Source organism: Cyclopterus lumpus, chromosome 15 (assembly GCF_009769545.1).
Source record: "Cyclopterus lumpus isolate fCycLum1 chromosome 15, fCycLum1.pri, whole genome shotgun sequence".
NCBI classification, from domain to species: domain Eukaryota; kingdom Metazoa; phylum Chordata; class Actinopteri; order Perciformes; family Cyclopteridae; genus Cyclopterus; species Cyclopterus lumpus.
Genome location: NC_046980.1, coordinates 6470872 through 6494281, shown reverse-complemented (window position 1 = coordinate 6494281; position 23410 = coordinate 6470872). Strand labels below are relative to the sequence as shown.

At 43.4% G+C, this 23410-nt stretch overlaps 2 protein-coding genes across 5 annotated transcripts; one reads left to right on the top strand and one right to left on the bottom strand.

Annotated features, from left to right (window-relative positions):
* The first annotated feature begins 3268 nt into the window (after positions 1–3268).
* Positions 3269–12327, top strand: cfap36 (cilia and flagella associated protein 36). 3 transcript variants are annotated; one of them, XM_034552612.1, is made up of 11 exons: positions 3269–3647; positions 4069–4133; positions 4255–4356; positions 6085–6199; positions 6293–6380; positions 8010–8169; positions 9256–9355; positions 9653–9801; positions 10272–10430; positions 10764–10874; positions 11222–12327. In XM_034552612.1, the coding sequence occupies exons 1-11, from the start codon at positions 3542–3544 to the stop codon at positions 11303–11305; spliced, it is 1239 nt and encodes a 412-aa protein (XP_034408503.1). In that variant the 5' UTR covers positions 3269–3541; the 3' UTR covers positions 11306–12327. The 3 variants fall into 3 exon arrangements, with proteins under 3 accessions (XP_034408503.1, XP_034408504.1, XP_034408502.1); XM_034552613.1 differs by lacking the exon at positions 10764–10874 and having other exon boundaries at positions 3285–3647; XM_034552611.1 differs by having other exon boundaries at positions 3285–3647; positions 10764–12327.
* Positions 12328–14373: 2046 nt separating this feature from the next.
* On the bottom strand, positions 14374–22818 carry LOC117744379 (serine/threonine-protein phosphatase 4 regulatory subunit 3). Of its 2 annotated transcripts, XM_034552607.1 has the most exons (16): positions 22327–22817; positions 21670–21725; positions 21103–21201; positions 20326–20949; positions 19667–19744; positions 18998–19114; positions 18716–18832; positions 17829–17960; positions 17592–17694; positions 17455–17496; positions 16927–17085; positions 16580–16749; positions 16321–16460; positions 16078–16226; positions 15845–15984; positions 14374–15749 (listed from the first exon to the last, which is right to left on the bottom strand). In XM_034552607.1, the coding sequence occupies exons 1-16, from the start codon at positions 22466–22468 to the stop codon at positions 15639–15641; spliced, it is 2379 nt and encodes a 792-aa protein (XP_034408498.1). In that variant the 5' UTR covers positions 22469–22817; the 3' UTR covers positions 14374–15638. The 2 variants fall into 2 exon arrangements, with proteins under 2 accessions (XP_034408498.1, XP_034408499.1); XM_034552608.1 differs by lacking the exon at positions 14374–15749 and having other exon boundaries at positions 15850–15986; positions 16079–16226; positions 22327–22818.
* Positions 22819–23410: the final 592 nt, after the last annotated feature.

The window sequence follows — 23410 nt, the reverse complement described above, 5'->3', positions numbered from 1 at the left end:
TATGGAGGTCATAATTGAATTATATGACGCACCTCTTCAGCTTTGTTCATTGCACAACACCAAATGTACCGTGGCGTGGAGTTTCCAATCAGTCGCCGGCATTGAAAAACTACAGGTGTGTTTCCCCTGGAGGAAGAGAGGCCATTGTCCTTATAGATAATCATTCCATTTCCAATATATATACGGATCCGAGGAAAATGAGACGAATTGAATGGATGTCTATATATCATTCTTTTTAACGCATGTGACTCATTGGACAAATACTCGAAGGGACCAGAGGGTCTCTGCTGTCAGCCAAATCAATACAATGAATTTTTAACAGAGTGGACCGTTGTAGTTGCTCCAGTTTGACCTCAAGGACATTGTTGCCTGTAATGTCCTGCCTGCTCCTGGACATATATGACCTTTACCGTGTGGAGGTGGAGATACAAACACACGATTGTTATTTCATTTGCATTTTGAACGCTTGCATGTCAGTTTTAGACTTGTACACACTTTTCTGTGAGCGATTTGCAACACTGCTTCAGAGTTTGCAATGTAGGAAGATTTGTGTTGCTTCCAAAGCCATTAATTGAGAACACATTTCCAGTGAGAGCAACATGGGGATGCCTCTATGGACAATATGCAGGGTTGTTATTGCCAGTGCTTTAATGGGAAAGGAGCACAGGTGTAATGAGGGTTCGGTCTGAATTCACTTAGCAAGAAGAACAATCGCATGTTTTGGTCAGAATGCATAAAAAAGGTTTAGCTGTAACCACAAACAATCGTCTTATTTCACATCGTTTATGGTGGATATCCCCAGTATTCTGCATACGGTATTTACGCCTGCTCTTTTTGTGTGCCACAGGTTATTGATATGTACGCCACCGCTCACGTGCATCACAACATGTTCCCCATCTGTACAGACAGGTCACATGCAGCTGACCCACTGATGCCAGTGGGAAATGAAACAAAACAAACCACTTGACAATTGTAATCTGGTCACGACGGATACATGCTGCCATCTAGAGGATGTCTTGAGAAAGAACATTTCTTCTCACGTACACGAAAGCATTTAAAAAATACATTTGTTTTGAACTGCTGTTTATGTTTGCCAATTCTTATGAAATATAAAAAAGGCAACTACAGGGGAATGCAAGTGGTTTTCCTGCTTACGTTTTCAACTGAAATGATGTTGATAGCTACTATTTATTGGTATGAGATGATCAGCAGATCATTCTTTATAGGATAACACATATTGTACTCAGAATAGTTACTATGTATAAAAGTATAAATCAAAAATAATGTGATAAACATAACAGTTCCGTGATTCATTTTAATATACATAACACTTTCCCATGCCGGTGTATGTGTGCCAAAACACTTTCTCTCCAAAATCTCGTGACTTTTACATGACACAAACACTCATGTGCAGTAAACACAGACATTTGTTTCCTTTCTGGAATGGCTTCTTCATTCAGAGTAGAACTTGAGCATTATCTCAATAATGACGTCCACATATTACCTGGCGGAGGAGCACTACGTCGACACTGTATTGCTTGTAATGTGACAGCTGATCTGGAGTCAGATTCAGTACTTTAGGCTGCTGTTATGTCTGTCTGTCTGTGATTGTTTCACAGAGGGGCAGGCAACCTGTACCCAAGTCTTTGTGTGTGTGTGTGTGTGTGTTACTTGTTTGTTTTGTTTTCAAATTGTTTTGACAGTGACTGTTTTCCAGTTGACAGGGACCAGGACTACACTTTTAATCTGCCACGGTTTACAATCTGCTACATGCAAATGATAGAAATCCAAGCAAAAACAATAGGAATGTTTCTGAATTGCCGTCTGTCCGTCCATCCAGTGAGATTTAAGAGAATTGAGCTATTTTCTCTGAATATTCGGTGAAAGATTCTGTGTTTTCTTGAAGTCAGAAGGGTTGACAGGTTCGATGTAGCTGCAAAGTTGAACAGACTGAAGCACTTTTCAATTTAAATGCTCACTGTAGAACTTTTTAATGTCGCCTACCTTTATTCTATTGAATTGTTTCGGCATGACTGCTGCTTGCATGCCCTGCCTTTATGAAGTGTGCACAGCTACGAGCATTTCTAGAGATAATAATGAAAGCTTATATACCATTAAAGAGAATACAGAAGGAATGTCTATTTATTGAATACCCTTGTTAATGCACACTACTGAATTATATGAGCACTATGTTTTTACTCTTAATAAAAAAAACATTTACTCTTTGCAGCTTTATGTCTGTGTGTGCTTCTGTTTAAGTGACTTGTTTTTCCTTAAGACAAATGCTGTTAATTAAAGCAGGGTGGCTTACCTCGGAAGTAAATCGTTATTACGGTATTGCACTGTGGCTGTTTGTCAGGCCTCCATGGACAGGTTGGTTCAGGTTGCTACAGGAACATACTGATTGTAGCCAGAAAAATGAACAATAATATTCACAGAGAACCCCAAATCGCTGTACGGTTGAAGTAGCACAGCCCTTTTAAATACTTTATTTGAATCAATAATACATGATTCAAACATAGAGAGGCAACATTTTACAGCTGAGATGTATTGAACTTTTAGTATTTTATTCATTTTGGTAAGAACGCCAAGTGCAACTCATCGTCAGTGCTGCCAAATAAAAGAATAAGCAGCCTAATCTGCATTAATGAATTGATTAGATTATGATTATGACATTATCAGATAAAGAAAATGTAATCCCTGTACAGGTCAAAAACACACCCACACACAGACACAGACACACAATTATTAGTTTGTGTTTGCTCTATTGATGAGTGGTGGAATGTAAGTATATTTACTTAGGTGATGTCGTACATATAGATGTGAGGTACTAGAGCTACTTAACTTCAGTATTTTTGTTTTATTGCAACTTTATATCTCTACTCCAATACGGTTTAGAGGTAAATATTGTATTTTTTACTCCATTGGAATTATTCAAAAGCTTTAGTTACATTACAAATGTAATAATTGCATTACACATATGGAGAGTTTATAAAATATGATGCAAAAATGCAACTCCAGCTGCTATTGCAATTTGATCATTTAACAATTAAAATGTTTTTTTTGTTTTTTTTAATCTCGAGGTTTTTAACTATTTAGGACAAAACAAGCATTTTGTCCATTTTGGCTTGTGACTTTTTTATTTATTTAACAAAACCAACAAATCTGTAATAAAAATAGAAATAATCAATAGTTTCAGTGCTTAATAATGTGTGAGTAAAAAAAAAAAACAATGGTCTCGAGCTCGCGCGCGGCATCGGATTGACGTAAACGGTTACCTTAACAACCGATTAGGCGTCACCACCCCAGGGCTGCAAATTCATGAGTGCGCTCTTTTTTCCCCCGTAGACGGTCCGGTCCCGTTAAGAGAGGACGAAACCGGCCCACGGGGGACTCGTTCAGAGCGGACAATAAACTAGATGTCTTTGTCCATCAGCTCGGGGGGTAAATATCATTCTCGGTGGTGTCGCCGACCTGACGAACATCGCCGTGCTGCTGTTGGTGTTGTTGTTGTTGTTGTTGTTACATAGCAGTAGCCAACATGGCTGAGGACGACAGCGAGTGGGTCGTAGAGAGCATCGTCGGCTACCTGGGGAGCCCCGAGTGGGTCATTCCCGTCACGGACTTCATGGAGAACAAATGCACAGGTAACAAATAAACAGGTTACGTGACGTCACGCGGAAGCTCCGAGGCTAAGCTAACGCTAACGTGTGACTTGTTCGACGGGCTATGACGGATAGACATATATCTATATCTACATATATTTACGACTCTGCGCTTTAATGAGAGCAGTGTCCTCCACGTGAAGCCACAAAGGACGCAGGTGACGCCAGCAAGTCGACAAAGGTAGCTAGGCATAACCCAAGGTAGCTAGCAGGGTAACTTAACCTAAGCTACCAAAAAGGCTCGTGAGCTTTAACTTATTGTGTGTCATTTAAGCTCCAAAACACACACAGCTAACTACATGAAGATAGTTTAGGGCGTGTTTTGAAATGCCTCCTATGGGGCACAGTATACATGTTGAATTACTAACATGTACACATGTTATTATGTTGCTCCTTTTCTTAGTTTTTGATGACGAAGATGAGAATAAGCTGTCATACACAGAGATCCACCAGCAGTATAAGAAGCTGGTGAGTACAGTATTTGGTGCTGATGTAGCCAAAAGTGCCTCGTAAACGTCACCCCTGTCAGTGGGTTTATATCATTGACTCATCGGGCTGCACTGATGTAAGCGGCTTTGCCTTTTTGTAGGTGGAGAAGCTGCTGGGGAATCACATGCAGGAGGTTGGCATCGACGAGCAGCAGTTTCTGGAAGCGTGCACCTCTCCTTTTGCCAAGTCCAAAATACTGCAGGTACCTTTAAGCTCCCTGCTCACACACCACCACCGGCCAGCCTGCCAGTTAACCTGAATGCACAATCAAGGATGGGATTTGCTTACATAACCCCAGGTTATGCTGCTTTGTAGATGGTGCCAAACGGAGCCTGGTCTCCTCCTTCAGGGCAGATGTGCAGTTTTCCTGATGACTCAGCAAAATGAGTCTGCAGCGTGTGTCATCGCCCTCATCGATTAGACGACTAATCGGTCCTTTGGGTCATAATCCAACTACGATTTCTCTAGTTTTTAAAAAAATGTTTTTTCAGACTTATTTCGAAGAAACTTATGAGCACATCTCTGGTAAACACAATATTGACAGTGGGGCTCTTTGTGTGATTCTTTGTGGAGAAACTCTGTTTTACAGATCTGCCGATTTTAAATCAGTGTTTGTTGCCTTATAATTTCTTTGGTCGAGAGCAGCCCTATTTGTGTCAGGCTAGAGGGTGTCACACAGACGGCGTACCTCCACTGTAGCTATATCTGCCAGATTGGCAGAGATGCAGATCTGGATTTCATCGCAATCCTCCTCAGCACACAAGGATCTCATTAATTACCACTGAGATAAATAGTTAATGTCTGCAAAGCAGGTCAAATTCTCCGCGAGCAAAGATTAACAGTAGCAGATGTTTCAGTGTGCAGTGGTTTGTTTCTCCTGTTTCAGTTCGCCCATGCAGAGACGTCAACCCGGATCATGCAGCCTGGTTTTGTGTGGTGTTGCATTTTTCTCACTTGGTGCTTGCTAAAATCAGCGAAACACAATTTACCTTAATTAATTCAAACATCTTTAAAATAAAGAATAAGGCCCAGGTTCAGAATCGATGACTTAACGACAATAAGTTCCTTTTAATGTATTATTGTTATCCGAGACAGCTTCGCAGCATAACTCCATCACTTTGTGTCGGCTGACATGTGAAGTCTCGCACATGTCACCGTGAAAGTGGTTTATGGCATCGGCGAGGTCTCGATTTTCAGCCGAAGACAAAAGGGATGCAGACGACAGCGTCCCACCTCCTTCAGACTTAACGACTGTACCTCTTCTGTGATTAAGTAACTCCGAGACACGGGATATACTGAAGGTCTGGGAAACGGTAAGAGAGACTGACGAAAGGCGGACAGGGAAATATTGAAGAGCGATGCTCAGCATGGACTGAAAACCGAATGACCCACTTGAACTAAGAACACTGAACCTGTATTAAAGGTTGGTTGGAAAGATTTGCCAAGCATTAGCCTAGATGGGGGGGTGGGGCAGACTTCTGACGGGAGGCCGAATGCTAACGTGAAAAAGATAAGGCTTACGTACCACTCTGTTTGCAAACATAGCTTAATTTGTGTCGGGACTTGAGTTGACTGTACATCCTGTCCTGATCTACACGGGGCTAAAGGAGCAAAGATATCCTGACAGGAACACTGACCATCTCAATCAATACTGATAATACATTGACTGTGACATATACTTAGACCTTGGTAAGCTTGACCAAATCCATGTAGCTGTGCAAGAAGGTTGGACAAGTTTGATACCAAAATAATATGATATTGCAAGTGCTGATGAGTACATCAACACTTGCATGTGTTTTCATGTGTTTATATAGCTGTGCATACTGACCTTTTCTCTACCCGGTCGTAATGCCGTTCATTCGTCATTAACTCGTGGGCACGGTGACTTTTCATGGTCTCATACACGGGTTTGTGGTTTTTTGTCTTTCAGTCGGTGTTCCAGACAGTTCTGGCGACCGATGACTTCCAGATATTTCACTCCATGATGGTCCAGAAGAACATGGAGCTGCAGTTTCAAGCCCTCCGAGTCATTAAAGAAAGGAACGGTAGGCCGGATTATCACCCGCACACGCGCTTACACACAAACAGGAAATCACTACTGATATTGCTGCAAGTGATGCAACCTGCTCTGTGTGTAGGGGCCCTCCCCGAGTGTCTGACCGATGGTGTGGACGTGATGACAGAGCTGCAGGATCAAGAGATGAAAATCCTGCAGGAAGTTCTCAAGTAAGTCCCCTCTTTCTCTTTCTCTTTCTCATTCTCATTCTCTCCACACACACACACAACGTTGACTGTCTCCCCCTTTGAGATGTTTAAAGGGTTTTCTTAGACATTTAAAGTCTTTGCAGTGGCATTGTATTGCATGCATGCATGCAACAAAAAAAAACACAATGATATCCTGACCTGACAGGTCTTGAATTATTTCCAGCGAAGTAGAAATTGAGGGTGCATGAACGATCGATACGAAGGCAGAATCAAAGTTATGATCCCTGAACTGTGGAGATGTTATGGGTAGCAATGAGGAGTTCGCTAATGTCTTATCCTCGTGTGACTTTTTACTCTTTTGATTCTGACGACAATCAGCTGTGTATCACTGGCGTGTTTATGGGAAATGTGGGCCTAGTTTGATCTTTCAATCCTCGAATTTATGAAGCTCACACACATCAATGATTGCATTGCACATGCACTACAACACGAAAGAGACCATTTTAGTTAAAATGTATGTTTTCAGGCTGAAATATCCAGATGAACCTATCCTGTAAAACATCTAACAGTTTAGGTCAGGACATCTGTATTCATTTAATTGTTTTTACTAATGCATTAATTCAGTCATCATATAATTAGATATTTTTCCAAATGACACACTTCTGATATGTCCACATGTTCTGGATGTGTCCGTTGCCCTTATGTGTCCAGGCGTCTCGAAGCTCCTGCCCCTGTTCTCTAAGGGGATTGTGCTCGTGGCAGCCGGGCCAAGTAGAACACACGGAGTCTAACAGGACCGCGGTTAAGCTCCTTAGAGTCCTGCTAATTTAGATTGGAGGGATTGACACTAAATAAGCAACTGAGCGAAATAGTACCTTGGCTGCTTCTCAACTTTTTCTGGAATTAATTTTTCCAACATTATATTACTGACAACACAATGCCTTCGCCAGAGGCACTTGAATGCACCATGAAGGATTTGCAACTGCATTGTCATTCACTGGCAGAATACCACGACATTTTGTAATGCTACTAAATATTCAGTGTGACGGATTTGGCAAAATACACAACATGGTTTATATAAACCCTTTTCTTCTCAGGTGCTGTAAACTCAGCGCAGAATGAGACGGTGACAGCTTTAGCCTTGATTGACGTTCCGAATGTTCTGCTGTGCTATCAATATCTCAGCCGGTCCTTTTTGGATATACTGTTGTTCATTCAATTTTGTTAAACAAACCATTTCTCTCTCTCCCTGTCTTCTCTGCACACCTACTGGTTAAAGGCTTTGTGGAAGTCTCTTCTAATTCAAATTAAGTTGTTAAATAAATCAAATTAAAGGATCTGTGTATGGCGCCCTGGCATTGCCTGGGAGCAAGTGAGAGCATATTGTGGTTATCACATGACGTTGCTGTCTTATTCTAGCTTTTGGTCCATTTGTTCCATCTGCCAAGGGTTGAATGTACAATATAACCTGCTTAAACGTAGATTAACCTCACCTTTATCACACCTGGGCTGCTAAACATACACTTAAAGACAGTCCAAGGGTGCTCTGGGATGCTCTGTCTCAGGACCAGCTCAGGCATTGCAAAAGCAACTACTTCTGCGACAGTGAGCCCTGCATCAAATGTCATTTTGTATTTGTATTTTTCTCAGAAAGTCAAAAGAGGAGTATGATGAGGAAATGTCCAGGAGGCTGCTTTTAGATGAAGAGGTTGGCTCCACTTCCAGCAGCTGCTCTGATAAGCCAATGGCAGAAAGCAGTGGAGCCCAGAACGCCTCCGCTGATCCCAGCCAACAAAGCAGCACTGCCGAGGTAAGGCATCAAGAGCAGGACGAGACAAATAGGACCTGTAAAACCAGGATGAGACAAATAGGACCTGTAAAACCAGGATGAGACAAATGGGACCTGTAAAACCAGGATGACACAAATAGGACCTGTAAAACCAGGATGAGACAAATCGGACCTGTAAAACCAGGATGAGACAAATAGGACCTGTAAAACCAGGATGAGACAAATAGGACCTGTAAAAACAGGAGAGAGACAAATAGGACCTGTAAAACCAGGAGAGAGACAAATAGGACCTGTAAAACCAGGAGAGAGACAAATCAGACCAGTAAAACCAGCAGCACCTCCTGTGTTACCTTTGGTTCGACTTGCATATCTCTCCCAACTCGGACTCAGTCGCCTGATACCACTAATGCTGAATGGTTATCGGCAACATACTTTTCCCCCTTAACGCCCGACCTGGCCTCTTCATAACGTGACGCTGTCTCCAATGTGCTGTTCATCACGCTCAGACCAAAGCTGAGGGTGCCAGCAGCCGCAGTAACGGTCACCACAGCCCACTGGTGAACGGAAACACTGCCACTGAATGTGATCTGGTAACTGAACCATTTTAATCAACGACCTAATAATAAACACGCCGCAGTTCACTGGTTAGTTCTAGGTAGTTCCATAGCCTGCGCAGTAGTACAACAGCCTTGTAGTTTTAAGGACTAGATGGGGGTTGTAGCAGCATTAGCGTGTCGCAATAGTGGGCTGATTATGATGCAGTGTTTGTGCCATCTGTCCAACATGTGTTAAAGGGACAGTTCATTTTCCTTTTTACCTGTAGTTCTATTTATCAATCTAGATGGTTTTGGAGAATAAAAAAATTAAAAAACTACATTTGAAAAATGACCTCGCTGCATTGAGTAACTGGGGTCATGATTTCTGAAAAGAGACATTGGTATTTTTGTCCGCTTTGAACCTCACAAGGCAGACGTCCAAAAAAGTTGCAACTCACGCAAAAACAATCTAGATGAATAAACGGCACCACAGGTGAGAGGAAAAATGGCTGTTTTTTTTTTTTTTTGGGGTGAACTCTCCCGTTTAATGCGCGTGGGTCCCTTCCTCCAGGTCAACACATCTGTCACGAAGGAAGAGAGCAAGACAGACGCCCCGGGAGGAGATAAGAAGAGTGCGGCCAAACGCAGCTCCACGTCTAAACCCACAGCAGGTATTTCATGAGCGCATCAAACTCTGAACTGCTCTTCTTTTTGTCTTTAAAACTCCCGGTTTACTGGTTTTCTTTTAAGAAAGTCCTGAATATATCCAAATTATAGTTTTAAAACAAATGTATTCATAGATTAGATTCATTGTGTTATACTGTTATACTGCCTATTACATAAGCCACATGCTAATATTGTCTTACTAATAATATTTTATAGAATCATGTTTTTGTTTTTTTAACACACAACCAATCTGAGAATGCTGCAAAGTCATCACACGTGTGTGTGTGTGTGTGTGTGTGCAGCTTGTGGCAGTAATGGTGTGGAGTCCCGGGTCCTTCCAGCACTGAGAGCTCCAGGAAGGTCCGGTGAACCCTCCGTCGGCCTCGGTCCTGCAGCCGAGGCGTGTCTGGAGGAGGCGCACAGGGAGGCTGGCTTCTCCAAGCCATATACTGTGAGTCCGCCCTCCCCCTCGTTTTAATTTAGCACAGTGGTCTGAAATTGTTGTTTTTTGGCTGAACAGACCTGGTTCTGGTTCTCCTCTGTCGGGACATGAAATTCCCTCCAGAGGAGAACCAGAACCAGGTCTGCAGTAAAAATGAAATGTTTTCTAAAGAGATTCTGGTGCTGGAAACACAACAGTTTTTGTCTACAGGGAGTGTTCCTTTTAGCAGCTTTAATCTGGAGAATACAAGAATCTGGGAGTTTTCAGTTCAGTGCATAACAAACATATCCAGTACTCAGAGCTTCCTGAAAACACGATTCATAACCTTGATAAACACACGTGTTTCTTTGTCCCTTTTTACATTTAAAATAGTTGTAAAACAGTTGAATGGGCACGGAGACTCGTACTGTCTGTTTGTGCAGGGTTAGTCGCGCCGGTTCTCCTCCCGTTTCACCTCCACCTCCCCCTTCCCCCTGCAGGAGTTAACAGCGTCTCAGCAGGAGCAGCTCCAGCAGAGGGCGGCATATCTGCGTCAACAGCGAGACAAGCTGCACGCGCTGAAAAAAGAGCAGCAGAAAAGCAAGCAGGGGGCCACGCCAGAGGAGACCCCCGCCCCCAGCCCCGCCCCCACCGTCCCGGTAAGTGCAGCCCCTCCCGGTATCTTCCTCCACCAAAAGGTGGGATAGATAGCACAACATGGCCGATGATGTTCGATGTAATTAACGTATTCATGTGCTCGACTTCATATTTATTACATTTCATTTTGCTCACCTTTTTTTTTATTATATATCTTTTAAGTCCAAAACCACATTCTTGATTTCACCTGATTTTTTTTCTTTAACACACTTTTTTTCTTCCTGCTTTTTTTCCTTTCTTTTCCTTCCAATCACCCCCGTCGACTTATTTATCTGGCGGTCGCTCGCTCGTCATTTCATTTCTGCCCCTGCATCCGACCTGATCCGGCCGGTCAGGAGGCAGTGGGGCAGTCCCAGAGGAACGGGGCCTGTACCCTTCCTCCTCTTCCTCTTCCTCCTGCTCCTCTTCCTCCAGCACAACTCTCTGCTCACTCCTCCAAACAGAAGGTGATGCATCAACTGCCTCGGTCGCAAACCCCCAAGAACCGAAAAGTTCTATGTGTTCCTTTTCACAAAGTGAAGAGAATTAGGTCTCATTTACATTGTGGACTTACGTGTTTTTTAATTGAAAAGTATCATTTTTAATTCATCAACACATCCTCTTTAGATCTATAAAGCTTTTTATAAACACTGACAATACAAGCCGTATTTCCAATAGCAGCTGCTTGTGTTTAGGTTTCCTAGCTCATGGTGTGGATGCGTGTGCTTGGTTGTATTTCCCTTCTTGCTTTCTCATCCCTCTCCACACGTTGTCTTCAGCCACTGGTGGTGATTTATTGGTTTTCTTCTCACAGGAGATATCCGCTGAGGAGAGGAAGAAGCTACAGAAGAGAAAACATCTGGCGGACAAGCTGAAAGAGGAAGTGATAAAGAAATAACTGCAATATTCCAAATGATATCCCCAATCCGTTTGCTCCGTTAATCACACATGTTCTTCCTTCACGCCGCCTCCTCCAGATCAGATCAGATAGTTCACTTTGCGTAACACAGACAAGGAAACACAAACACTATGAGATCGCACTTCTTTTGTTATCTTCGTCGCCGTCTACACGGGAAGGAGGTACATCTGCTTGTATATCTGGGATGTACCAGTGTGTCTCCACTCTCCACTATGAGCACACACACACACTCACACACACACACACACACACAAAGTATTCAAGCATGTTTGACTGAGAAAGTGGCGAAAACACAACGACCAGTCGGGCAACATGCTGCCAGTGTTACTAGAGTTGAGTGGAGAACCCAGATGGCTCATACTTTAAACATCATGCGTTACAACGCGTGTCCACGGCGCTCCCTATTGGCCACTGGCTGCACTACATTTACTTTAATGTCATTTAGTCTGTGTCCAAATTCTAAATGCAAAATATATGGACTGTATAGTGGCCTCGAACCCCCCCACCCCCCAACCCACCCACGCTGGAATGAAAACTGCATTCGCTGCATGCACACAACTAAAAATATATAACAATGCAGTGCTTCACTATTGATAGTATTGTTTATTATGCAACGCTACACTGATCCGGTTATGATCCAAAAGCGTGACTTATGACTCATTGACTGAAACACATTCCTGCATGTTTCTCTGTAGAAAACAGCCAAAAGAAAGAGTCATGAATGTATCCGTGAGTGACGGCTTCATGCTGGTGGAAGAGTTTTAGGTTTCAGGGGGGCGGTGACGTTAGGGACAGTCTGGTCGTGAGAGACAGAGGGGCGGAGTCAGCCGGTACGCCATGAAGGTGATGACGCTCGTCCTCGCCGAGGAGCTTCGGTGGAAGTCGAGAGGGACGTGCTCGTGTGAACCGTGAAGGGGCCGAAGCAACGGCGTGTCGCTTCCCACGAGGAAAGCAGTATTTCATGTGTACGCTGTTTAATAAATCACATTTTATAGAAACGAGCTCGACCCCAGACTGTGTGTGTGTGTATATATATAACTGCAGACGTCTTTTGGTTAGCTAATCCTGATTGAATTAATACATTAACAATGTTTGTGATTATACATTCAAAATATTAAACCTGATAATAGTACAGCTTTCAACGACTTCCAAGCATGCCCATTTGTATATTTATTTGTGTGTGTTGAAGGTGTTTCAGTGGGCCTAGATCAGCAACAGGTGCCCAGCCAAAGCTCTCGATGAAAAGGGGAAAAACTCCCCATGAACTTTTAGCACATGGGGCGACACCTCTGGAAAGGCCGAGGAGAGGGGATCTCTCTTCAGCTGGGCGCGTTTGATGTGTGTGGACGCATTAGTTATTGTATCTTTATGAGGACCACTTTCAATTTGTACACTGAAAAGTGAGAGACTGAAGTCCGAACCATAAAACAGACCATTTTAAAGTGCCGTTTAGGGATTAAGACCGATTCATCCTCATGAATATACAATACTTGGTTCCTCAGCGTTGTCATCGGCAGCATCGAGCCGACGGTGAGGATGAGACCATCTCCTCAGATCTCCTCTCGGAGGCTCTTCTGTCTCCTCATTGGACCGTTCAGCCCTTTTGCTAAAGAAGCTCTCCAAAGACGTCAGTTCTTTACTCATTTTGACTAGCTCGTTAATATTTTTAGGTAACGTACCACGTGACCGAGACGAGCGTCTCGACATGGCGTTTTATTTTGAAAAATACGTCCGGATATAGACGGAGGTATCCGGTAATTTTTCAGAATAAAACATTTTAAGACCTTGATATTAATCAAATATTCTCTTTATTCGTTCTTTGTGCGGCCCGGTGGTTGGGGACCGCTGTGATAATGACTTGGTGTTCTGCAGAGCCACGAGGGATTCATTACCACATGTTCTCCAACATTCTCCTCAGGACAGAGCACTGTAAACTTTTACAAAAATGTTGCGCTCGATCCTTTGCTGTAAACTTGGTACAAATTGTATTCCACTAGGTAACATCTAAAAAATTTTTTAAAAAATCATGTCTGGGGAGTTTAGATAAAAATACCTGGACTCAAGAAGGAAAACAATTAGAATATTTTGTAGCTCCAATTGCCAAATCAGTAAATTATTAAAACAAAGCCAGATTTACAAGTTCAATGTCAGGGTCACATTTAATTTCAAAACTTATCAAATAAATTCATACAAATGTTAAGAATGGATAGTGGTAGTAAATGCACTTGGTACAAATTCATCAAGGGGGGGGGGGGAACAGTCAAATTGGTGGGTGTCGCTAACAGACAGGAGGAAAGACAATTCGCTGCTTCATGTCCTGAAAAAAGCACATTATTGGCAATAATATTTGTACACGTGCTCCTGCCCTGCTGCGCATGACTCATCCGTTTCTATCTCGTGGCGACTCCCCTTCCCTCGGTGTGCTTGTGGTGAGATCAGGAGAGAAGCTGCAACACGACAAACAACCCCGTCTCTTCAGACCTTGTCGCGCCCGTGCGTCGTCACAAATGGTCCACTTACGCAACACAGTTCCATTCGAAAAACTGCACTGCATCAACTCTGGGGTTTAAAAAAAAAAAAAAAATAAAATCATCTTTTCATAACTAATAAGCAGCTCATCCAATCAGAATATGAATTAAACTTAAAAAAAAAAAAAAAAAAAAAAAAGGTTTTCCTTACAACTTATTTTTGATCTGAGAGTAGTTTTTATGCCACGGGCCAAAAACCTGCATCAACTGGTGTTTAACATTGTGGACCTTCAAACTGGGATGAAAAGCGCCTGGCACCTCGAGCCCCTCGGCGTTTCACCAGCTAGCGGCGTTACAGCACTCGGACGCGGTGGGAAGCCGTTTGTTTCTGACGCAGAGTGAACTCTGAACCTGAGAGGGTGCCAAGTCTTAAAACAAGTGTGCACTAAACCTACTCTAAGCACACCAAGAGCTCAGGTTTGTCAGTTAAAACAAAAAATAAAATAAAAAAGTGCGCATCATAACGAGGCCACTAAATTCTTAAAAATCCACTAGAATACAAAAACTCCAGACATCCTCAAAATGTTGGCTGCAAAAAAATGACTTTACTGCAGTTTTAATACGTTATTTTTTTAAAACCAGCATTTGCAACATCTCTGCATTTTACATTGAATCAAATGAACTGAAGGGTGAACAGGGACCCCCACCTTTTGTGCAACAACAACAAAAATACACAGGTAGGTAGGCATCTCTCTCCTCTTTGAAAATCAGATCAGGGAAAATGATTAAAACGAAAGAAAAAAAAAAAAATACATCTGTACAGTACTTTTGAACAAAGTCATGAAATACAGGATTTCTGGCATACGCAGTCCTGTGTGTGAGAGAGTGTGTGTGTGTGTGTGTGTGTGTGTGTGTGTGTCTGTCTGTCTGTCTGTGTCTTGGCCATATTGACACAATGGCTGTTTGAGTCCTGCTCCTCTGGATCTAAGACTCATAACTGCTGAGTTTTTCTCATCCTGGTACATGTGTGACCTCCCTCAACTCTCAACATTTCATTTCTCTCTTCCATGTTGCCTAGATCCCTCTATCCCCGACGAGAACAGCTCCGTTGGCAGGGCGGCACACACTGCTTCAGCCAGTCAAGCTTTCTACAACTATGGCGACTAGTCCTGCTAGCATGACTGGCCTGCTGAACAGTTCGTACACTGGCTGGTTGTGTTCTGGCTTCCTCTGTCTCTGGAGCTCATTGGTTTCGGGTTCAAGAAGGATGGAAGGGCGAGTTCAAATGAGGGTTTCCTGTGAGGGGGGGTTGCTGTCGTACCGCAGCTTCCTCGCTACTGTTGCTATAGCAACAGAGCAGAGTCGGGAACCGCCTTGGCAACGTTACGTACGCCGAAGCCTCTCTGGTCGGTACGTAGGATGGTGGGTGAGGAGGAGAAACGTTGTTGAGGAGGAGGCCAGAACTGGGAGAGCAGGAGAGTTATGAAAGAGAGGAGTGAGTTTGCAAAGATTCAACGAGTTTCCCCTCAGGGGGATGAAAGGGGATTTTGGGATCTTCTAGAGGAGGCCGTTATAAAAAAAGGAGGTAAAATCAACAGGCTGAAGGAACAGACTGATTTGTCTTTCTTTCCAACAGAGACGCTCTCCATCTCCTTCCACGGAGGGAGCAAAGAGCAGCAGAGATCAGGAGGGACGGGGTGAGGTGGAAGCTCGTCTTTGCCCGTCTCCTCAGTGAGACCGACAGGTGGCACAGGCAGGCCAAGGACCAATGAGACGACCAGAGGAGGGAGGATGGGAGGGACTCAAGTGTCCGTCCACTACGACCAAACAGAGGACAATTAGCCTTAAGAGCTCAGGCGGGGCCGCTTCCTTGGAGATTGCTCTTCCTCCTCCTCCTCTTCTTCTTCCTCTTCGTCCTCATCGTCAGGGTAGTCCACCAATCCAACCATAGCAGTCTAGGAGGGAAAAAAAAGAAAAAAGAAAAAGCAGTGACAAAAATGCCCACATGGGAAGCAAAAGCAAGTCCTTCTGACTGACTGTTTATCATTACCTTCACGACTGGTGTGGCAGGAAGAGCAACCGTCTTGACGGAGGAAGCCGAACTGTTGTTTGGAGTGAGGGCTGGCGAGGCAGGTGGGATTACAGCAGCTTTCCCATTATTGTTGGCACCATTCGCTCCGTTGGCCGCTCCTGCAAGTAACACAGACTGTGAATATCAAACTTGAAGGTGTTGCAATCTGGGGAGGGAAAACTGTACCTGCGGCAATACCAGGAGCAGCTTACCTTTTTTGGCTTCCATGTATTTGCCGTAGCTGTCGGAGAAGTCATCCTCCATTCGGCTCTTCTCCACAGCCTCGCCGTCGTCGTCGTCGTCGTCATCGTTGAACCACAACTCCTCATCCTCGTCCAACGATCGTGCGTCTCTGCGATATCTACAAGAAAAAGGGAGGGGAAAAAAATCCACTTAATGAGGTTCAGTTCTCTCGTGTGGGGGGGGAGCCATTCATGTCCCATCAGTCTACTGACCTGTTGAGTCTTTGACTCTGCCGGTCTTTCTCCTGCTCGTACCGGCCCTTCAGGCCCTTGAAAGTCTGGACGTACTCAATGGATTCAAGTGCTTTGTAGAAGTTATCCACAATGTGAGCTATGAGAGACTTAATGTCCTCCTGGAAAGAGAAGAAATGGTGGAAGAAATCACAACCAAGTCAGTTTCAATGCTAAGAGCACACACACACACACAACTAAGTTATTAACACTTCTCAATAAGGTATATTTATCTACACACCACTTTGATGAACTCAAAGAGCTCTATGATGGCCGAGTTGAGGAGGTTGTATCGGGTGCCGTTGTCCAGCAGGGCATTGATGACGGGCTCAAACAGGTTCCCTTTGATGATGTAGCGGTTGTAGTACTCGTCCTTCAGACCAATGATCCTGCGCATGAAACGCAGCGCACCTTGGATAAAAACAAGACCGCTGAGTAAAAAGGAAGCAGTTTGCAGTTGTACAAATGTGTATATAGCAGACTCAGAGCTCAGATACGGTCTACCCACGGCTGTACTCTTGGTACGGGTTCATTCATAAAGTAGGAAGCAGCAGAATGGTGCGTGTGTGTGTGTGTGTGTGAACTTACAAAGAGCGAGGAAGGTGTGTTTTGAGTTCATGAGCACCAGCACTCTCCTGAGCAGGTCTTTGTTCATAATGTAGGTCTTGATGTGATAGGTGTGGTGCTCCACACAGAAGGTCAGGAGCTCCAGGATCAGTGCCAGCAGCTGAGCTGTCTGGAAGTTATCTACACAAAATTTTTAAAAAAAACACAAATGAGTAATGCAACATTTCCAAAATTCACATTAAGCTGTAGATCATGCTTTAGAGGCGTGAACATTTTTTGTAGTGTTACATTAAAGCAATTGTGCAAATCTTGCAACATATTGCAAATTATACTGTGACTTTCAAACTAAAATCACAGCTACTTCATCACTTAAGCCATTATGAAGAGGTACATGGCAATATATTTGATCCTTTTCTGGTGGGTGAGATTATAACAGAATTCAAATGTGATGTTACTGTAACTATGCACCAAGACGACAACAACATTTTCAGTCATGTTTTTTTGACTGTTGGGCGGTTCACGGCTGATGTTGAGTTACGCAACACTCACCTGGACAGACCGGGTTGATCTTAGCCGATCCCTCCTGCAGATCTGAAAGGTCATGACGCACAACAATCAGTCAAATTATCTGTTGCTTACATCCTGAAACACTCCAGTTTATGGGAGGTCTCTGTCCCCCAGCTCACCTTTTGAGTTTTTCTCATGTGCCGTGTTGGCCAGCAGAGGAGCAGTCAGGACATGCATGCAGTACTTGTAGAAGAAACTCAGAAATTCTGTCTTCTCAGTTTTCTGTGACGAAACAGAGAGGATCGATAAGAGCATCTGGTGTTTGTATGTAGGACAAAACAAACAGGGGTTTGGAATTTACTGAGTGGCCGTCAAAACTTGGTTTTATTGCCGGTCACCATGTTAGTTCTGCTTACATTGGTGGACGCCAGCATGTTCTCAGGGTCGATGAGCGTCCTGAGCAGACCCATCAGCTGGACAGCCCCTCCTAACTCTGGGTCAGAGTCACAAATCATCTGCTTGATGACAACGTTTATCAGGAGAACATCCTGTTAACAAAAGAAAACACAATAGAAAATAGTTAAAATTATGCGTATTCGGTCTGATGGTGTACAACGACTAAAAGAGAACTTAAACAAAAGATTTTGCACGACACATTATGCAACACTACTGGGAGATCAATTATTTTAAAGAAAGATTATAGAATCCCTGAATTAGACAGGCTTCACTTTTATGTATAGAAGTGGAAGAAAAACAAAAAGAGGGCTTCATCGAACTAGTGCCCATCAGGACCAACTAACATTCATACACCGTAGGCGCAGCTGCGGGAGTTAAGGGTCTTGCTCAAGGACACATCGACATGGGCTAGGAGAGCCGGGGTTCGAACCGACGACCCTGACAGTCGCCCACAAAAGCATTTTTTTCCCTCCTTGCCAGTTGTAGGCGTCTTGTACATCCACATTGTATTTTACGCCATTTTAAAGCGTTCACAATCACACATTACTGCTCTAAGAGCCTGTGAGGCTTCACGTGCACATTCAGGCTGTCATCTGGAACAAATTTTGCATTGTGCGAGGATTTTTGCACAAGAATTGCATGTAAAATTGATGCAGCACAATGCTATAAAAAAAAATGCATGAGGGAAATCCTGTCACGGGTATGTTTCTAAATCACTTGGTACACAAAATTTCATAGAAATAATCCACTTGAGGACAGTACATCATTTAAATATGTTCAACCATTCCACTTTTCACATCAGTGCTGCGCTAACTAAAGCTGTCGTCGGTGATGTTTCGATGCTTACGTCGTCGGTCTGCTGTGGTTCCTGCATGACAAACTCTCTGACCATGGAGGGGCTGAATTCCACCAGGTAAGAGAAGATGTCTGTAGCTGCTGCCCTCACCTGCAGGTCATCCATTCCCTGGACAAGAGCAAAGTAGGAGTTGAAGACCAGAACAAAGAGAGCTCGACACAATGACACGGTTCCCCGGTTTGATCGTTCATAGGCAGAAAACAAATATGGAGTGTGATAAACCAAAAGGAACTGTATTATTAACAACAGATTCATGCAACGGCCAGAACATACCATGACTATTTCAAGAGCGGGTAAAATGCCTAGATTTGCCAGAGTTTTGAAGAAAGCGTCCCTGTTTTGTGGCTGCAACGTTTGTGAAAAAGCACAGAATTCCTTGACAAAGTTCACCTGAAATTCAAAAGAGAAAAAAAATAAAAAATGGAACGGTTGATCGGACAGCTTAAAAGCAAACGGTTAAAACGGTCATTGACAAAAATACTACTCCCAAGCATTGTTTAATTTGTAATATTGGACAGCAGAGAGATCATTTATTTTTAGTCTCAAATGAAGGGATCGTCTCGGTTCCAGGATACAAATCTTTTCAAAAGAATAAAAGGACAACTGCATGAAAAAGAATCAATCATGTCCCATTTTACTCAGTGAGAGCCGGCAGTTGAATGAATAATGTTGCCAAAGCTGTCCAATAGACAAAGAGGCAATTGACATCAAAACCATTATGGAAAACCGTGCAGTAAATATTTAACTCTTGCAAAAGTAGTAGCATTGCAGACAACATAATGAATTAGAATGAACAAGAGCAGTAATACTGAGCACATTCCCACAACACTGAATGTCAATATTACAATAATACCGTCCAACCTTTAGGTTTCTACATTTCAACACACCAAAAAAATAGTATCACAATATCTGGCTGACAGAATTAACATCCGTTTGACTTACAAGCTCTCTCCTTTTACTGTCTTCTGTGGCTTCATCTGTGAGCTGTGCGAAGACCTCCGTTAGGAACTTCTCGTCCTCCTTTGGTACATGAAAGAAAAACGGGTTACGAAATCAAGCTACTGAAGAAATCCAAACCCAAACAGAAGGAGAATACAAAACTTAATCCTGGACGGTTTTTATTTCCATTTGAATCAACTAGAATTTTAAAAAAAGTGAGGCATTCCAAAAACAGGGAACCCATGATTCTTAAACCCACTTCACCCCTCATGAGCCCGAAAACACAATCATAGGATGTAGAAAACATGAATATGAAATAGGTACTGTTTGCATCATGAAAATTATTGTATGGTACAAATTATTTTCAATTATTCTCCACTTAAAAAGCAATGCAATAGATTGTAACACCATTCAAAATATATTTTATAATTTAATCTTCACAAGACAAAACTAAATACACGTCTTTCACTTGTGGACAAAAACAATTATAAATGTATAAGTCTCCTGAGTATATGCATTCATTAACTAATTAGAGTTGGGAAAATACTGCAGAAGCAGAAATGTTCACCAGTAACCTGTTCAGCTGCAAATTAAATATAGTACAGAAAAGAAAATGGCTTGTTAATAAAGAATAATACAAGTTAACTGGTTTGGATCCTTACCTGCAGCATACTGACAATCTCCACCTTGTTGAAGAAGATGAAGGAGGTGAGTGTGGACAGGAAGTTCTCCTCAAAAACCGATGGCGTGGGCAGGATGATGTCCTGGATGTACTGCACCCGGTAGGTTTGGTGGATCTTCTGCCGCAGCTCAGAGTCCGTGATGGGGATCACCTCCTTAAACTTAGCTGTCTTGGTCAAGAATTCCCGGTGCCTTTTAGGCTGAACCAGTGCCGGGTCATACTCGAGGCAGCCCACCACATCCATGATACAGTCATCAGAGAACATCACCTCAAAGAGGGCCGCTTTATTGAGGAACAAGACACCACGGACAATCTCATAGAGGTGATGTAGACCTTCCCTGTTGTCCAGGTCCTCACATACTCTAAAGAGACCCAGGAGTTTCTTGATGTAGCCCTCACTCATCAGGGCCAGGGCCAGTTTTTCCCTCCGGATGGGTGAAGATAGGACAGAGGTAACCAGGTCAGCGATCTCCTCCAGTCGGCTTAGCTCACAAGGCGGGAGCTCCACCAGGTGGCTCGTCTCTGGAATCTCCTCGAAGCGCTCCTCTTCAGACTCATCAATAGGGTCCTGGGTGATGTCCAGGGCAGGGTCCTTGCCTTGAACCTGGGAAATAAATAGTTGGTAGATTTTAATGTACTGCCCTTTGGCCGAGCGTCAATAGAACTCAGCAAACCAGCTCCACTGCAGTTTGTGTACTCGCCAGAAAACAAATGTTTTAAAAGAAAATTGCACAAAACTTGGTAACCTTTACTTTACCTGGCAAATCTTCTCCCATATCTCATCGCAGCCCGCCTTTTCCTGGAAACTTAAGGCAAGGTCATAATTATCTGCTTCCGACCAGACAATCAGTGTGTCCTGGTAGGAGGAGAAATAAACATCAAACTGTATACAAAGACAGGCGCATCATATTTACAGGACACCACTCAAAAACACGGTTGCATTCGCTCACACACATTATCAAAACATGCATCAAAAAAAAAGTGTAACACATGTATTACCAACACACATACAAGCTCTTTCTAGTCTTTGATGTCCAGATGTATTATCTCAAACCATGTGGCATGTGTGTTACAAATGTATCCCATCGTACCGACAAAAATGGTGAAAAACAAAGTTCACTGGTATTGTGACCAGGGCCACACTGGGATCAGATACTGAATTACCATTGTCTGCACTGTATCTGTGGCAGTACGTGTGAAGCAACAGGGCCTCAATGTTGAAATGATTACATTTTCACACTGTAATTTAGGAATGACCGAGGTATGCTTGGGCATGCCTTTTTTTTTTTGGTAGCTGATCCAGGCTCAGATCATCTATTCTTACCTGTTGTTTCTGATATGCAGTATTCGGGCTTATCTTCGACTCCAATAGCAGAGATCCTAAAAACACAAAGACGTGGGTAACTTTTCATCTCCAAGCTAGTGCCAAACGCTCACGAGCAACGAGAACCAGACGCTAACGTCACCAATTGATTGGGGGTTACGGTCAATTAACCTGTCTGGCAGTCAGGGAGCGTGACACGCGAAGAAGACAATGTGGTAACGCTGAATAAAACAATGTTGCATACAAAAATACTACGTTAAGACCAACAGCAGCAGGATTATTATCGCTAAAATACCCGTTTTCTAGTGTTATTCGTTGTTTTGGGTGATATGTGCGTGGACCTACAGACATCTACTAACTTGTGATAATAAGTTTGTACATTTAAGACAACACTTTGAAGGCCCAGCATGCTACCGAGAGCCCGTCGCCTGCTAAACTAGGCTCGCTAGCACCAGCTACTATAAAACACTTCCTTTTATCGAGACCCAACAGTAAGGAAAACACTGGTTCCAAAAAAAATTAAAAAGCTGATAATTCAAAGAAGCAACCCTCAATAAGAAACCCAAGAACACACAGAAGACACCTTTCTGTTCCATAACCACCAGAAGTTAGCGTGCTAACGCAACGCCAACGCGGCTGCGCTAGCCGGGAACTCACCGTCCGATTCGGCCCGAACCAACAACGAGATCCCCTTCAGACGCTCAACAAACGTGGACGAGACGTGTCCGGTGCCCCGATCGTCCCACTGCCGGTCTTCGTTCAGCGTGTACACCTTCACCCGCCGCCGAGTGTCCGACATGGTTAACCGAGTCGGAGCTAACAAGCTATCGCCTCACCCCGTCTGGTGGTTTCCGAGCCTCGACCTGTTAACTTTGTTTCCACCCGCATGTTATAAAACATGCGCGTCCGAGTGAAGGTTCACCGCGGCGGTGAAGCGTACCGGTAGCCGCTTTCATAAACACATTACGTTCACGACGTGAACCGACTCGACGGGGAGGGCCTATTGTCAAACTGTAGATTTCACAGAGAACACAACAACTCTTCCACGGGCCTTTCTTGCTAACGTCCACAGGCCGCCATCTTGTAATCCGATCTTGTGTTCTTTTTTCTTCTTCGACGTCAATCAAGCGCTAACCGCCGCGGGGTCTCCTCCCCCTCCTCGCGACGTCGTCCAATGGCGAAGCCGGCAGCGCCAGGAGGTTAACGCGCCGCCTACCGGCCGGAACCAGCTCCTCGCGACAGCGATCTACCTGCAAGACGACTTTATGTAGACACGTGTGTCAGAAATGGGTTTTTAATGAATTTATGTGGAAATATTGCTGCATACGTATAACATTATACTCTCAGATTATTTGTTAATTAATTTCCAAACATCTGGGAAAAGATTTTCTTTGTCCAGTAAGCAAGACAGATACACTAATGATTTCAATACCACCTCAGTTTATTAGTACAGATATTGAACATCAAGTGCACTCCGTTATATTATATATATATATATATATATATATATATGTATGTATATGTTATTAAAAAAAAACTCTGAACTAGTAAGTACTGTACTCCCTCGACACAATGCGTGACATTTCTTATAAAACTTATAGATCGTTTTGTGAAATATTCAACAAACTGCTTTCGGTTCACAACACATGTGTAACTGTAGACCGTATGCATTAGCAGGGCGTAATTAATTGTATTAAAATTGTCAACTCACAGCGAGACCGTCCTAATTTGGTGCATATTT